At 44.0% G+C, this 16,430-nt stretch overlaps 3 protein-coding genes across 3 annotated transcripts in view; 2 read left to right on the forward strand and 1 right to left on the reverse strand.

The window, feature by feature from the left end:
• Positions 1-441: 441 nt before the first annotated feature.
• sostdc1b (sclerostin domain containing 1b) lies at positions 442-3,050 on the reverse strand. Its single transcript, XM_071500927.1, has 2 exons — positions 2,804-3,050; positions 442-1,871 (listed from the first exon to the last, which is right to left on the reverse strand). Exons 1-2 carry the CDS (start codon positions 2,994-2,996, stop codon positions 1,444-1,446), a joined length of 621 nt encoding a protein of 206 aa, XP_071357028.1. The 5' UTR covers positions 2,997-3,050; the 3' UTR covers positions 442-1,443.
• Positions 3,051-6,172: 3,122 nt separating this feature from the next.
• Positions 6,173-9,185, forward strand: ssr2 (signal sequence receptor, beta). The gene is made up of 6 exons (XM_071500744.1): positions 6,173-6,324; positions 7,039-7,199; positions 7,350-7,448; positions 7,805-7,913; positions 7,999-8,076; positions 8,790-9,185. Exons 2-6 carry the CDS (start codon positions 7,039-7,041, stop codon positions 8,898-8,900), a joined length of 558 nt encoding a protein of 185 aa, XP_071356845.1. The 5' UTR covers positions 6,173-6,324; the 3' UTR covers positions 8,901-9,185.
• A 5,283-nt stretch (positions 9,186-14,468) lies between these two features.
• Positions 14,469-16,430, forward strand: part of LOC139634090 (death-associated protein kinase 2) — a 13,595-nt gene continuing 11,633 nt past the window's right edge. The window contains exon 1 of the mRNA XM_071500341.1: positions 14,469-14,606. The gene's annotated coding sequence lies outside the window, so the exon portion shown is untranslated. The remainder of the gene's footprint in view (positions 14,607-16,430) is intronic.

Here is a 16,430-nt window from a genome sequence, read left to right on the forward strand (position 1 = left end):
TTTTTCTTCACACAGAGGTCACTTTAAAGGCCACTTTAAAATGTATACTTTTATTTTGACATTTGACATTTTAAAGTGACCAGGTCACACCTGTGTAGTAATCCTGCTGTGTAATCAACATCTGGATATGGCACACTTGTCAGGTGGATGATGATCTTGTTCACTGACAAAGATTTAAATCTAAGAGCAATAAACCCTCTTAAATCTTTTATTTCTACTCATGAAAAATGGAGGAAAAAACAACAGGTACAGGTCCTGCACTCTGTTGCACTGCCCTCAACAGATAACTGTGGTTCTTCATTCAGACAATGTGAAGATGATGATGATATAATGACTGACAGGATCAGTCATTATATTTGTGATATAAACATAATTTCTATGAGACAGGGCTGAAATATTCACAGTATTAATTATCCAACCTGAAACCACTGACTCTGATACTTTGATATTTATGATCATTTATTTGATAATGATCTGATATTTATGATGTTTCATTGAGCCTCTGATATCTTGTGCTGTGCTTGAGGCCGTTCAGCTAAGTCCTGCTGGAGTCAGAGAGTCACATAAACTCAGACCTGAACCTATGCTGATGCCAGAATCCCATTGGACCGGTCGACTGTGAAATCAGCACAGAGCGTCTGCCGTCCTTTGGGAATAATGTCCTGGCTCTGAACGCTGCACATTTGGTGTGAAAGCCCCTGATACACGTGACCACTCAGCTACTGTGATGTCAGGTGGTTTTTACAGCCCGCCATAATCAGACCTGATGTTATACTGGTGGAAGTGACCAGGTGTTGCATGTTACTGCAGCAGATGAAGTCTCTCCTCTGCTCTGAACGACAGACATGAAGAAGGAGGTCAAACGGGATCAGTCAGGACAGGTCGGACCTGGCTCTTCTCTACAGCTCCTGTCCTTACCAAGGACAGGAGCTCGGTAACAGCTGTTTAATGTCAAAGGAATAGTTCAACATTTTCTCTCAGGATGTGGTTAGCCTAGCCTAGCCTAGCATAAAGGCAGGAAATAGAAAAGGTGTAAAGGTGTGTTTCTTGTTTGTTTATCTGTACACAAACAGTTGTTTCCTGATGAAAAACAGCTGGGTGCAGCCTCCTGAGTCTCATGGTACAGAGACCAGGACCAAGACCTGTGCTCACTGACGGGGTCTGAGACCTGCACTGCAGACGGGTGGGTGGATAGTCCACCATTCACTGACATTTTTCTGTTTGTGCAAAGACTGAACAAACAAGGGACAACAAGTGTAGCTCTATCTTTATACTAAGCCAGGCTAACGGCGTCCTGACTCCAGGTCAGCAGTTAAACCTTCCTCTAAATCTGACTCTACACTACTCGCTGTGTCTTCTGTCTGGCCTGGCTCTTCAGTATCTGCACACTAATAAACGTCATGATGAAGACAGGCGTGGCTGTGACTGCAGGGTTACAGGGTGTTAGTTGTCGGCCTGCCTCCCGCCTCTCTCCTCAGGGGGTCCAGCCCTCCTTAGGTTCTTCCTCTGTTTACCCCCGGGGACAGACGTGTCCTTGTGTCCTGAGTCGTTCTGCTCTCTGGAGTAGCGCTTGCACTTGCAGGAGGTCACCACAGTTATCTTGTAGGTTCGGGAGCTTCCGTCCTGGCACTGCAGCCGGATCCGCTGGGTCCTGGTTCGGTCAATGACGCAGCGCCACTCCTGTGCGTCGCGGCGGCTCCAGTACCTGGTAGTGTGAGCCCCGCTCCCGATCCAGTTGGGCAGCAGGTGGGCTGGCAGACACTCCCCGGCACACACCAGCTCCTTGATGGGATTCACGCTGGTGCACTGGCCGTCTGAGATGTACTTAGTGGACCTCAGCTCCCTGCAGCCCACCTGGCTCTGGTCTGCACCTGAGACAGGAAACTGAATTACACATATGCACGCTGCACTTCCTTCATTTGAAATACTGCTGTCAAATTTAACCCTTTAAAGCAGTGGTCGGTCCAGGGACCCCCAGGGGTGGTTGAGGGGGTTCCTGGGGTCCCCAGCAAAAATTTTCACTATGAATCCATACACACACTCTGTCGGTGTGTGTATGGATTCATAGTGATTCATAGTATTGGTGGTTTAAACACTTTGTGTAGTAAATCTGATCAGATGTGGTCTGATGTGTGTCAGTTTAGTCTTTGATGTGAAATAGTTTGAGAGGCACTGATTTAAGGAACCTGAGCCAACACAACACATGAGGAGCTTCCTGATGAGCTCAGGTTTGTTATGTTTCCTCTAAATGATTTTTTGTCTTTGCTGTTCATCATTTGTTGGTTTCATTGTCACGTTTTAACTAATGTATTTTCAATGATACATCTTCTTCCTGCTGTTTGGCCTTGAGCTGATGCTGTGTATTAACTGTATTAACATAAATAAAGCTGCTGTGTTAAGGTAGGAACTCTTTATTACTCCTTGTATATTTGTGTAATTTAGATTCATTAGTCACCATCTATGTTGGGCTCAGGTTTTATATACTGTAGACAAGCATGTACAGGACCAGCGTGCCAGATAAATGAACCGAAATAAACCATAACTTCTTAGTCAGTTCCCGCCCAGTAATCCTGAACTTTCTGCTCCCAGTGGAAAGTCTCCTTGACTTTTCTCTCACGGTAGAAACTGTCTTCAGATTCATCACAAATTAAAAATTCCCTTCATGCGTTTTGAAAATCCACCTGCTGCTCGCGTCACTTCATTGAGAGTGATGTCATCTCTTCACTCAGACATCCATCTGAAACAATACCTGCCAACTTTGACTCTCACTCGGAAAGGTAAATCTACTCCATGTGAGACTCACCACTACGCTCAGCGTCAAGCTGCCGTCTCCCGCCGTTCCTCGCCTGGTTCGTGTCTTCATCGGCCGGCTCTTGCTGGGTGTCGTGGACCGGCTGAGTATTGAATGACTCGGTGGCGTCGTTGTGAACAGCTGAGCCGCTCCTGCTCAGCAGCAGCAGGAGCGCGACGAGCTGGAGTGTGGCGGGACGGAGCATGCTGCACCTGGCTGATCTGAGAGCTGCTGTCAGTGGCGCACCTGAGGAGCGCGGGTTTATATACGCTCACTTTATCAACGAACAGGACACGCCCACCTCAGCAGCACTGACTTCTGCTGCTGCTGCTGTGTGTGTGTGTGTGTGTGTGTGTGTGTGTGTGTCGGACTTAATCTCCTTTCACAGTAAAATCATCAACAGCTGTTTGACTGCCGCCATTTATTCTGTGATCACACCTCCAACATTTAAATGTGTGAATCTTTATGATTTTTAAATACAACGGAAGAAAAGAAGATGACACCTAAAAAAGTACAACAGCAGCGCTCCTGTTGATGAACCTGTGTGACTCCACTTTGTCTTTTCTCTTATGCAGCAACATGTCATCACTTCATCACCCAGACATGAAACAGTGAGTGTTTATGTTCCGCTACTCACTGAAGTCATTTTCTGTCCTTTAGTGACTGTGGTGGAAAACAGATGACACCAGTCTCCAAACACATGTTTTTGGTACAATACAAACTGTGACCCCCACAGAGCAGAGAATCCTTCCTGTTCACAGGAACTGTGCCAGTGTCCAAACATCTTCATACTCTACATCTACATATCCGCAGAGTCTTTTAAACTGGGTCCATTTCACTGGAATTAAACCAACTGATGAAAATGAAACTGCCTAACTGATCCTGAAGGCCACAGCGGGAGCTGGTCCATTGTGAAGCTGATTTTAGGCTGTGAGAAGCTCTTTGCCTCCACCTGGTGGCTGAATGTGGTTCAGCTTTGGGTGATGTAGCAAGAAATACAGAAATATTCATCCACCAAATAACTTGACTTCAGCAGGAGGATATTTTTTCTGAGGTTCTTTAAGATATTTCATGTTGAAGTCATGATGGTTTCATTTGGTTGTTGAGTTGAAAGCTGCTAATATTTTAGCCTTCTGCTAACAGTAGCCAAGGCTCAAGGCTGCAGCCATGTTGCCCGCTGTATTTTATATGCTGACTTTTTTTTCTTACATTTTATTTTCTAGATTTCTGTTTAGCCCAACTTTAATGTCTGTGTGGTGCCTGCACACAGCAATGAAAACATTTTAGGGAAAACTGGAATGATTGATATTTAAGCAATTATACAACGAAAAAATAGATTTTTAAATAAAAGAAAAAATATTTGGACACACCCCTGTAGTGAGCGAGGAAAACCTCCAAAAAAACCTTTGTTACAGTCCATCTCCAGCAAAAGGGAAGCAACATAGTCACAGATGTAACTGGTTAAAAAAGTTATTTAATTGTAGATGAGATTAATACAAACAGCAAATGAGGTTAAGTAAACGTGACAGATGGTGTTAAAGGTGTTTTAACGATCCAAAGGTATACTCCACAGTATACAGTATGCTCCAGGGGCATGGTTAAAAGTGTTTGAACTTAGTGTTTTGGGTGTAACATACAATAAACCAGTCAGAGTACGATCTCCCAGTCCCTTTAAAAGCCAGGTGAGCCTGAACCTCCGTGGATTGCAATAACAACACAATGTTTCACACAGAATTAGAATCTGTTTGTGGTGAGTTGATTACATACTGTGACTGATCACTGAGCCCAGTCCTGACACAGACACATACACACACACACACACACACACACACACACACACACACACACACACATACTTGTACTTCTATCTTTGTGAGGACACTCATTGACACAATGCATTCCCTAGCCCCTTACCCTAACCTTAACCATCACAACTGAGAGCCTAACCTTAACCCTGACCCTAACCTTAACCTAAACCTAATTCTAACCATAACTCTAAAACCAAGTCTTAACCCTCAAAATGTGATTTGAAAGTGTCTCAAAAAGTGAGGACTGGCCAAAATGTTCTCACTTTCCCAAAATGTCCTCACTCTGTAAAATTTTTTTGGTCCTTACTATGTAGCAAGTACAAGTACACACACACACACACACACACACACACACACACACACACACACACACACACACACGGTCTGTTATCAAACTGTGAGCAAATTTATGTGATTCTATGGTGATTCTGTTGATGTCAGTGATACTGTTCTTAGATACAGCTGTGCTTAATGAACACATCTGGACTTAAAACCTAAGCATGGATCCTCTACAGTGATAATTAATAAAAGAGGATCCAGTCCAGAGGATTGGCCCCAGCAGTTACAGTCTGTTTTACTGTGGTGGACTGATAACAGTGTCAAAGCTGCCACTCAACACTGACCAACATACCAAAATACACACATAAAATTTAGTACATACACACACATTCACAAAACTGGGTTTAACCACCCAGAGTAGTACTGACATCTGACACCAGAGGTGATCTGATTGTAGACAGTCTGACCTTTCACCACTGAAGCTGATGTATGATCTTGAATTGTGTGACAGTGTGGTGTTGACAAATGAATGATGAGTAGATCCTATGGATAATTCTCTGCCAAGTTACATCTGAAATCTGTTCATTTAAATTCTCGTCCGATTTCTTTGTCAGATGATCTAAAGGTGTTGAGTTACATGTCCGACCTATAATCTGCATTAAATATACCTTGAAAATAGACCCTAACAGTGAGAGTGCGGTTCAGAATTAGATTGTCCTCTATTAGCTGACACTCAGAAACCCTGGGGCCTGGTGTCATTCTGCTGTCAGGTACAAGCACAGATGGCACCGGGTGAATCTGCTGCTCTGCTGTTGCTGTATTGTTCAAGGCCAAAATATGAGGGAGTGGATCAAGTGCTCAGATTCTTCTCTTAGCTAAAAGTAGCTCTACAATAGATTTCCACAATCCTCAAATCCTAAAACCCAGAAATGAATTAGCATGTTATCACTTCCTGTTCCCTGGTCCTGAGTCTCTGCTTGTTTGAATGTTTCTGATTGATGACTGAAATACGTTCTGTGTTTAACACAAGCTCAAGACATTTTCAGGTTTTATTTATTATATTTTTATTATATATTATTATAAGTGTATTGTTATATTATTACCTTATAAGATTATCCTGCTGAACAAAACCTCTCAGAATCAGAAACTGTTTATTTTCTGTAATCATCCAAAATACAATGGAGAAATCCTGCTGGCTGAACCAGGGTGACGCTAACATTCATGGTTAGTCTACAAGAACACGTCATCCCTGCCGCACTTAAAAAGACATCACAAGTCCCCTGAGCATTCGGGCTGCACCAGCTCCCCCTAGACACCAGGGGTGCTGCGCTGCCCGGAGCCTTCTACGTGGCCTCCACGGACACGTCATGCAAACAGCAGCTTGAAGCTCCTGCGCATGCGTCTCTCAAGCTCTTTCATTCCCTGCGGTTGGAGCTGTAGTGAACGGTAAGAGTCTGGGTTTCTGCTTCTTCTACCTCCACACACGGCACTGATTCAATAATTAGAAATATCAGCAACATAAACTGTAGCTTCAGGATGTAGCTTTAGACTGTAGTTTCAGGCTGTAGCTTCGGACCCTGTTGTTTGACGTGAGTCTGGTCGGAAGCGAACTCTGACTCGGCTCCTCTGGTCCACGTAAGCGTCGGTAACGGTCCGTTCTCCAGCTCTTTCGGAAGCTGAAATGTCGTGAGTGTTGTTTCTGAGAGGAGAAACGCTGCTGGAGTCGTTGTGAGTGAAGTTCAGCTTAAACAGCAGTGGGTCCATGTAAAGCAGCAGTTAGCAGCTGTTAGCAGCAGTTAGCAGCTGTTAGCAGCAGTTAGCCATGAGCCTGTTTGAGTTACAGCTTCAGACTCAAACCGTCGACGTGTTTCAGTGTTGTCTCCTCATAGACGTGGTTTCTACAAACTGTTTGATCACGTGGTTGATCTGGATTAATTGAAGACCTCTTTACTTAATAGCCAAATGTATGCCGACACCTGAACATTAACAATCATATGAATACGTCCTGCCTCTGTAATAGCCCCCAGTCTCCTGAACCAGGTTCTCCACAGGACTTCGGAGCCGGGCACACTCTGGATCCTGTAGATGTGTCTTTACCTTCGGCCTCTCCAACAGATTGTCACGTTTGAATTGGTTTATTGTGGCCTGTCTCCTCTCCAGATGACAAAGATGCTGCCCTTGTTCGTGGTCCTGGTTCTGTTCAGTCTGGGCTCAGGAGAAGAGGGGGCCCGTCTGCTGGCCTCTAAGTCCCTGCTGAACCGCTATGCTGTAGAGGGCCGTGATCTCACGCTACAGTACAACATCTACAACGTGGGCTCCAGGTCAGGACTGTGCTGAGTGTGACGGAGTACTCTCCTACAGCTACAGCTAGCTGTGTGTGTCCTTCATATGTAGGACTGTCAATAACCTGTGTGTGTGTGTGATATTCAGCAGCCCCTAACTGAGTGTCCTCCTCTTGTCTGTCTCTGCAGTGCCGCCCTCGAGGTAGAGCTGTCAGACGATTCCTTTCCTCCTGAAGACTTTGGAATAGTTTCAGGAATGTTGAACGTCAAATGGGACAGGATTGCACCGTATCCTTGAGCCTGAATGTCTGTTTGTCTGTAGGATGATGTCATGAATGGTAGATTAAAGGGAGAAAAAGACCGTCAGCTGATCAAACACACCTCTGTAGCTCACAAAGACTCCACTCAGACACTGATTTTGTTAAGCATGGAAGTGAACTTACTGCACAGAAGCAGTGATGGTGAGACAGGAGGTAAAGCACTGTGGCAGTTGGACAGAGCAGGACACGATGCAGCGTGAGGCCCAAACATCTCTGAGCAGGTCAGACTGTAGGATGTTGTTATCTTTGTGAAGTGATTTCAGGTTTGTGTAGCTGGACTCTTCATCTCTTCAAAGTTGTCAGCTTTAACTCAGGAACATGCAGAGCCAGCAACGTCTCCCACACAGTGGTGCTGCGCCCCCTGAAGGCCGGGTACTTTAACTTCACCTCTGCCTCCGTCAGCTACCTGGCCCAGGAGGGAGGACAAGTCGTGGTAAGAGCAGTTATTGTCCTCATGGATCGCAGCCGTTCCATGTGTGGTAAAGTGAACGAGGCTGAACTGTGTGTCTGTCCTGCAGGTTGGCTACACCAGCGCCCCAGGCCAGGGAGGCATCCTGGCTCAGAGGGAGTTTGACCGCCGCTTCTCCCCACATTATGTAAGTGTTGAGTGGAGTTCTGGGAGGACTGATGATCAGAGCAGGTGAAGCTGTACACTGCTGCTTCAGCTGAGGAGACCGAGGACCACTGTTATCTGATCTGTGTGATTTTGATATAAACTAGGCTTGTTATATTATTGGATGTTAAGTAAATTTTATTTTTATTTTATTATGATGCTCAGCATCTTTACTCACTCAGACATGTTCATGTAGATAAACAGTCAATCAGCAGCACTGTTGGTTCTTGGTCCAAGCGTGCTGCATGCTGATTGGCTCACTGATGCTGATGACATTTACTCCTGAGTACGGTGGCCCTGAGAGCCCAACACACTGCAACTAAACACCAATACAGTCAGTAAACATCTGCATCAGTTTAACAACACATGAGCTGCAGATAAAATGCAACAGACATGTTTCCAGGGGACACAACAAAGTGATGAGGGGCCGTCTCTGTGGCTCACCTGGAAGAGCACATACCACAAATGTCATTTTCTCTGTCTCTCTGTCTCTCTCTCTCTCTCTCTCTCTCTCTCTCTCTCTCTGTCTCTGTGTTGTCAAACTAATGCAGATGTTTTCTGAATATGTTTATGTTTTCAGAAGTTTCAGTGTATTGAGCTCTCAGGGCCACCGTACCTGAGGTATCAAATAATACCCAGGCGTTCCTAATAATACCCCCCCCCCCCCCCCCCCCCCCCCCCTCTCCTGTTCTCCAGCTGGACTGGGCTGCGTTTGGTGTGATGACTCTGCCCTCCATCGGCATCCCTCTGCTCCTCTGGTACTCCAGCAAAAGGAAGTACGACTCACCTAAGGCCAAGAAGAACTGAGGAGACACAGCTGGGGTTAAGGTTGGGAGGGTGGGGTGGGGGTGGGCCCAGGATCTCTGAATAACTTAATAACCCATATTGGGGGTGAAGGGTGAAAGTACAGTGACCAAGAAATGTGCTGAACAGCAGTGAGTCAGAGAGCTGAGGAACAGGAAGTAGAAGCAGCTGCTGCTTCCTCCACTGGCAGCTCTCTCAGGGATTTGCAGTTTTCTGATTGTGTTTGTAATGAACTGAATTCAGGTTTGTAGCCAGTTGTTGAACTGCAAAATAAATCAATAAAAACAGGCTGTTTTTCTAAAGCTGTGTCTGATTTCTGACATTTTGACTGTCCACAAAACAGAACAAAACTAATTTTAATATTATGAGTGGTCTGATCTGAGATCATCCAGGTAACTTCAGCTTTAACTCTGGTTTTCAGTCCTACGATGGTGGTTCACTTGTTACCGGGTGAATCACAATTGTAACAGATGCTGAACTCCTAACCTGCTCCTGATCAGGTTAACTTCAGAGGATCAGATCAAACTACTGACCAATCAGATACCTGGAAAACACAAGTCATCATCTCTACAGGATCCTGACAGGATCACTCCGGGATATTCTTCTTCCTGGTTCTGAAGATAGGTAGTCCAGGCAAGTCTGCAAACAGGGAGGGTCCTGGTCCTGTGGAACACATCATGTCTTGCTCTGGTACCTAAAGTAGGATGCCTGCCTTAGATAAATGACTATAAATTAATTTGGTAATATAATGTCATTATGTCAATTTCGAGCTTCACTCATCTGTAAAAACAGGAGCTCAGAGGCCCGCATGTTCTGTTTGTCAGTATCATGTATTGTGTTGTAGTACTGGAGAAACCAATAGGAGGTGCTGTAACATTACATATGTTGTTCTGTTTATTCTGCAGACACACTAGTAAAAGTTCTGTCTACTTCAGGCGGTCTCCTCTTTTGGTTTGGTGGAGCACATGGTGTCAGAAGTTTGTCAAAGAATTCAGAAATCCGAATATGGAAACATGGAGTAGCTAAAACTTTCAGGAACAATGAGCCTAGAAGGTGACCTGGCAGAAAACTGGAGGGTGTGGATTCAAAAGTTTCAGATATATCTCATCATGAGTGGAATCACAGAGAAGTTGGAGAAAGTCAAATGTGCCACGTCTCTCCATGTCACTGGAGATGATGCCATCAAGGTATTCAACACTTTTCAGTTTGATGTTGATGTTGATGACCTGGAAGTAGTAAAAGATCTGTTCAAAAACTACTGTGAACCTACTGAAAAAACCTGACGCACCAAAGGCATCTGTTTTTCATGCAGGTACAAGCGAGAGTCTATTGATGTATATGTGAGCAATCTTCAAAACAAAGCTAAAGACTGAGTTTGGAGACTTAACTGAGTCACTGATAAGAGACAGGGCTGTATGCAGGATAACAAATTATCTGATCTGAGGCAGACTGCTAAGAGAGCTGGAGCTAACGCATCACAGAGCAGTAGACATTTGCTGTGCTGGAGAAGTGAGTAAAGTCAGCTCAAGAAGCTCCATGAAGAAAGTGCCAGTTCAGAAAATACACAAGCAAAAAACAAATGGCAAAAAGGAGAGACTACAAGCACAATCCAAGAAAGAGAAACCACAAGCAGACTGTGAAAGATGTGGGTATAAGCATGAGCCAACACAGTGTCCAACATATGGCCAAACGTGGAACTCTAGTCACAGAAATAACCACTATGCAAAAATGTGCACGAGCCGTGAACAAACAGAAATCCCACATAAAGTACAAGGACTTGAACGTGTCACAGCAAGTGATAATGACATGTTTCTAAGAACAGTTCAAGTGAAAGAAACAGAAATGTGTCATGTGGACAAACTGGATGTGCAAACAGAAAAAGATGACTGGAAAGAAAGGCTGAAAATAAACAAGCAGACACTCACTGTACTGATAGATACAGGGGCAGACTGTAATGTCATCTCAAAGAGAGAACTGGAAGCACTGAAACAGGAGGGAAAGAAACTGCACAAATCACACTTTCACTTAGTGGCTTTTTGGGACAAAAAGAGAAGCCACTAGGTCCACTAAACTCTGAAGTTCCATCAGTTGTACATCCACCCAGAAAAGTCCCTGTAGCCCTAAAAAATACACTGTACAGGTTTAAGAGACTTCCCTCTGGGATTTCCTCAGCACCACAAGTGTTTCATGTGATGGATGACATTCTGGTGTGGGGCGGAGACCGAGAGTCACATGACAAGAGGTTGAGGGAGCTATTAAATCGACTGTGAACCATCAACTTCAAGTTAAATAGAGACAAATGCAGAACTGGACTGGTGAAATTGCTACATAGGGCAAGTGCTGCGCAAGGACGGACTGAAACCTGACATGGACAAAGTGCCAGCAATACAAGAAATGCAAGAGCCACAGGACAAGTCAGAGCTGGAGAGATTGATGGGGATGGTTCAGTACATGGTGAAATTAATCCCAAATCTCTCGCAAGTGTCTGCAGCACTCAGGAAGCTCCTGGAAGGAGAAAGCATCTGGCATTGGGAGTGTGAACAACAAAGGAGCTTTACACAACTGAAAGAGCTTGTGAGCAGCACATCAGTGTTCAGATATTATGATGTGAAAAAAGCCTGTTACACCATCAGTGGATGCCAGTGCAGGTGGTTTGGGAGCAGTGATTCTGCGTGAAGGACGACCTATAGCATAAGGCTCATGGTCATGAACTGATTGTGAACAAAGATATGCACTGATTGAAAAAGAACTGTCAGTGCTCGAATATGGCTGTGAAAAAATTCTCCAGTACCTGTATGGGAGACATGAACAAGTTGAACCCGATCACAAACCACTGGAGACTGTTTTCAAAAAGTCACTCCACAAAGCTCCAGCTAGACTGCAGAAGATGTTACTGAGACTACAAAAGTACAGCCTACAGGTGAGATACAAGCCTGGTCAGGAAATGCACACTGCAGATGCATTAAGTAGAGCCATTCTAAAGGACCTCCCAGAGAGCAGTCAGGAGGATGTGAGCTATGTCGTTCAGCAGCTGCCAGTTTCAGATGAAAAGCATCAGCAATTTAAGAATCCTACAGAACAGGATGAAGAAGTGAGACTGGTCAGAAAAGCCTTTCAGCAGGGACGCCCTGAGTCACAGAGCCAAATCCCACAGTCAGTACAACACTACTGGACTTTTAGAGAGGACCTGACATACTCAGAGGGACTGTTGTTGAAAAACTCAAAACTGGTTGTGCCCACGAAGATGAGACAAGAGATGGTGGAGAAAATTAAAGAGGCCCATAAGGGAATTGTCAAGAGCAAAGAACCAGCAAGAGATATCTTGTTTTGTCCGGGAACGGTAAAACTGATTGAGGATGTTGTGCAGGAATGTGCAGTGTGCAACAAACACAAAAACAACAATCCAAGAGAGCCACTGATATTTCATCTGGTCCCTGAGAGAGCGTGTTCAAAAGCTGGAGTGGATTTATTTCATTTACATAATGCAGATTTAAAAGTTAAGTGGTACAACAAGCAAGCACATCATTACAGCTTTAAAGTCTATTTTGCTTGACATGGAATATCTGATGAACTGTTTTCAGACAATGGAAGGAACTGATAAGTGCAGAAATGTAGGAATTTGCAAACAGCTAGGAGTTCAAAATCACCACCTCAAGGCCTGAGTTTCCACAATCCAATGGACAAGCAGAAAGAGTTGCTTCTGAAAAAAGCACAGGATGGTCCTAGAGACCCATACATTGCTCTGTTAGAGTACACAAACACACCACCGGATGGAGGAGGCTACTCGTCTGAACAGCTGCTGATGGGCGGGAGACTGAACACAAAGACACCTGTGTCAAAGAACCTGTTCAAACCCAGAGTGTATAAACAGGAACAGGTTGGTGAACAGACACAACAAGCAGCAGAAACACAAGGAAACTACCTGAGGTGTGGGAAGGTGAAAGAGGAAGAATTAGACAGCAGAACCATTGCAACCGGCTGTCACTCTGAAGCCAAGGTCCTACACTGTACAGACTGAACATGAGCAAATCTACAGAGGAAACAGGAGACACACACTGAAAACAAAGGAAACCTTGATTTCCCCACAACAAACTGAGACGGTTTAAAATCTGCCTGACTCACTACAGCTGAGGGAGAATGGACAGCAGCCTGCAGAACAAAGAGACCACCAAGAAAGACTCCTACCTGCATGGTAACCACTACCTGCTACATTACATATGATCTGTTTATACAGCAGATGCACAGGTTTTGTCAACTTCAAGCGATCTCCTCCTTTGTTCTGATAGAGCACAGTCAATTAACAACGTGTCAGATCATCTGTCAGATATTTACCTGAGAAATCCTCCAGAAGAACCAGCACCAGCAGCTGAGGTGATGCAGAGCACACGAATAGCAGCTACCCCCACCTGTCACTCAAAGAGGAAATGTAAACAGGTGAGTTATATAAAATTCAGCCGTACAGGTGTCATGAAGGAGGAAATTAGCTCTAGAGATCAAAACAGTTTTTGTACCAGGCTGTAAACATGTTTATTTCTGCTGTAAAATTGGACATTTGAACATGGGAGTCTATGGGGACTGACTCACTGCTGGAGCCAGACTCTAGTGGTCATTAGAGGAACTGCAGCTTTTAGCTCTTCACTGTTGATGCTTCATGTTTCAGACCTGGAGGTTGAGGCTTGGTAAAGCCTCTGTCTTGGCATTGGTACATGCTCTACCAGGTGAGTCAACTAGATGCCCCATTCATTTCCAGTCCAGCAGCAGAGCAACTTTCACTAGTCCTTCACTGTGTGTTTGAGAATTAAGATCAGTTTGGAGTAGGGCAAATGCAAATAAAATAATATTGTGATTATTTTTGGTAAATATTGCAATATAAGTCACGGTTGCAGTTAGACTGGTTATTTTTGGTTTTCATTTTCATTAAAAGATGATGATGTGATTTTTGTTGAGGCTTGTACCTAACACACATGTTCCTTTATGTCTGGAGAATATGATTTACGTCTCTGTAGCACCACAATACTTCTTTATGTTATAATGTCACACATTTTAACTTTATTAAAAAACTTGCACCTCTTGCGGTTTGGATATTACACTTGGTCATATTACCGTTTTGATCACATTTTGGTTAATTGCTCAGCCCTAGTTTGGAGTGTAATGAATGTATTTTTTTTTAATAATTACCGTGAAACTCAAACACATCTTTTAAATCTTGTGTTAGATTACAGAGAATTTTCAATAAAAAATGTTGATAAAACTTTAAAAATTATTTTATCAGTCATTTACAGAGTACTGCTGCTTGGATTATCTTCTATATCTTTATTTGCATTTAAAGACTATTTAAACTTTTCCTATTTCATTTTGAAGGTTGACAGCAAACCGGAAAGCTTTAATCGTTCATCAATCTGGCGCGTCCTTGTCCAAAACGAAGTTAAAAAAATAAGGCAGATTCCTTAATGTCTCAACAGGCAGGAGGGGCCATAAACGCCCCTTCAGGTCGCTAAACTCGTATTTACGGTAAATCGGACATGACATCAAACTGTCCACCTGGGTGTTTTCCGCATTCCCCAACCGCCGGCGAACGTCGGTGCTGAGCCGAAACCGGCGCAGCGCGTCTATCGTGGGACACTTCTCCGGAGCAGAGCAGGGACACATCCATGGGATAGACGGCGGTTCATAGGAACATCCGAGCCGGAAGCCGAGCAGCCGCACTGGGTGAGTACGTCTTGTTTCCCCGGCTCTGCTTCTATATTTGAGTGTATGATCAGTGTGAAAACAACATGTCTGGCTTGATTTCTTCCACTGATGAGACGGTGGAAGGAAGCAGCGCTCACTTTCACCTGTGTCTCTGCGGGAACCAGAGGAAACCTGAGGGATCTGAACATGTAGGACACGGAGCAGATAACGAGAGACTAATGATTAACACATTTACTCTCTGACTTAAACATTATTTATTCCCACAACCGAGAAAGGTGGTGGTGGAAATGGTGGAAATTTAAATTCTTTAAATTCAATTTCTTCCCCTGGGCCACAGGAACAGTCCGTGTGTGGGCCCAGTTCTAACACTAGTTTAAAGTTCTGCAGAAAAGAGCTGAGGTAACGGTTCACATGATGCACTTAATGTTCATACCTCCTGTCAACAGGCTGCAACAGTGAACGCCACACTGATAATGAGTCCAATAATAATAAAAATAGTAACTAGAATAATAATAGCAGCAGGCGTTGAGCAGGATCCCGGGGCAGTAGGTGGTTTGCAGTCTAAGATCCAGATTCTATGGGTCCAGAGGCAGAAAGACCTGCAGAGAGATGAGACCATGCTAAACTACAGAGAGAAGAAGTGACTAACAGGTAGTAATGATTATGAATGAGAACACATCATATCCTGTATGAAAAAATGTGTTGATGTTGTCCTTCAGGTTGTGATCCAACAGGTATCAGCCTCCACTTAGGATCTGTTCTTCAAAACCTGGATTGCATGTGTGTGGTGGTGGTGGGTGGGGGGGCATTTTGTGCCCGGGGGCCTCTACATTCTTACTGCGGGCCTGGACAAAGTAAAGGAACAGTTGAATAGTTTCTGCTCCTCCTGTCTGTCTGTGTTGTTGTTGAGATGACAGTAGTGGGAGAAATAAACTGATCACAGATCACATGAACAGTTTGATCATGTTGAGAATATGACGCATCAAGTTCAACACAGAGATATCATGATGTAGTAGGTTGTAGCAGGTGAATGAACACAAGTAGTTTGTGTTTGAATCATTTGCTGACTTGTGTTGAGCAAATGAAGCCACATTCATTCAGAGGAGAAGCTGCAAGGTAGCAGAGGTGAAGCTAAGCTAACAGGCTAGGTTATGAAAACATAGCTAAGCTAACAGGCTAGGCTGTGAAAATGTAGCTAAACTAATGGGCTAGACTATGAAACTGTAGCAAAGCTAACAGACTAGGCTATAAAAATGTAGCCAAGTTAACAGGCTAGGTTATGAAAATATAGCTAAATTAACATGCTAGGCTATGAAAACGTAGCTAAACTAACAGGCTAGGATATGAAACTGTAGCTAAGCTAACAGGCTAGGCTATAAAATCATAGCTAAACTAACAGGCTAGACTGTGAATATGTAGCCAAGCTAATAGGCTAGGCTATATAAATGTAGCTAAGTTAACAGGCTAGGCTATAAAATCATAGGTAAGCTTACAGGGTAGGCTATGAAAACATAGCTAAACTAAAGGGCTAGGCTATGAAACTGTAGCAAAGTTAACAGGCTAGGCTATAAAAATGTAGCAAAGTTAACAGGCTAGACTATGAATATGTAGCTAAACTAATGGGCTAGACTATGAAACTGTAGCAAAGCTAACAGGCTAGGCTATAAAAACATAGCTAAGCTAACAGGCTAGGCTGTAAAATTGTAGCTAAGCTTACATGCTAGGCTATGAAAACATAGCTAAACTAAAGGGCTAGACTATGAAACTGTAGCAAAGCTAACAGGCTAGGCTATAAAAACATAGCTAAGCTAACAGGCTGGGCTGTGAATATGTAGCTAAACT

Source organism: Trachinotus anak, unplaced genomic scaffold (genome assembly GCF_046630095.1).
Source record: "Trachinotus anak isolate AG129_WGS33_773 ecotype Australia unplaced genomic scaffold, CSIRO_AGI_Tana_v1 ptg000016l, whole genome shotgun sequence".
Taxonomy (NCBI): Eukaryota; Metazoa; Chordata; class Actinopteri; order Carangiformes; family Carangidae; genus Trachinotus; species Trachinotus anak.

Coding starts and splice junctions, on each gene's coding strand:
- sostdc1b (XM_071500927.1), bottom strand. CDS start 2,996: ATGCTCCGTCCCGCCACACTCCAGCTCGTCGCGCTCCTGCTGCTGCTG. Junction 1,872..2,803: donor GCTTGACGCTGAGCGTAGTG/GTGAGTCTCACA, acceptor TTCCTGTCTCAG/GTGCAGACCAGAGCCAGGTG.
- ssr2 (XM_071500744.1), top strand. CDS start 7,039: ATGACAAAGATGCTGCCCTTGTTCGTGGTCCTGGTTCTGTTCAGTCTG. Junction 7,200..7,349: donor ATCTACAACGTGGGCTCCAG/GTCAGGACTGTG, acceptor CTGTCTCTGCAG/TGCCGCCCTCGAGGTAGAGC. Junction 7,449..7,804: donor AAATGGGACAGGATTGCACC/GTATCCTTGAGC, acceptor AGGAACATGCAG/AGCCAGCAACGTCTCCCACA.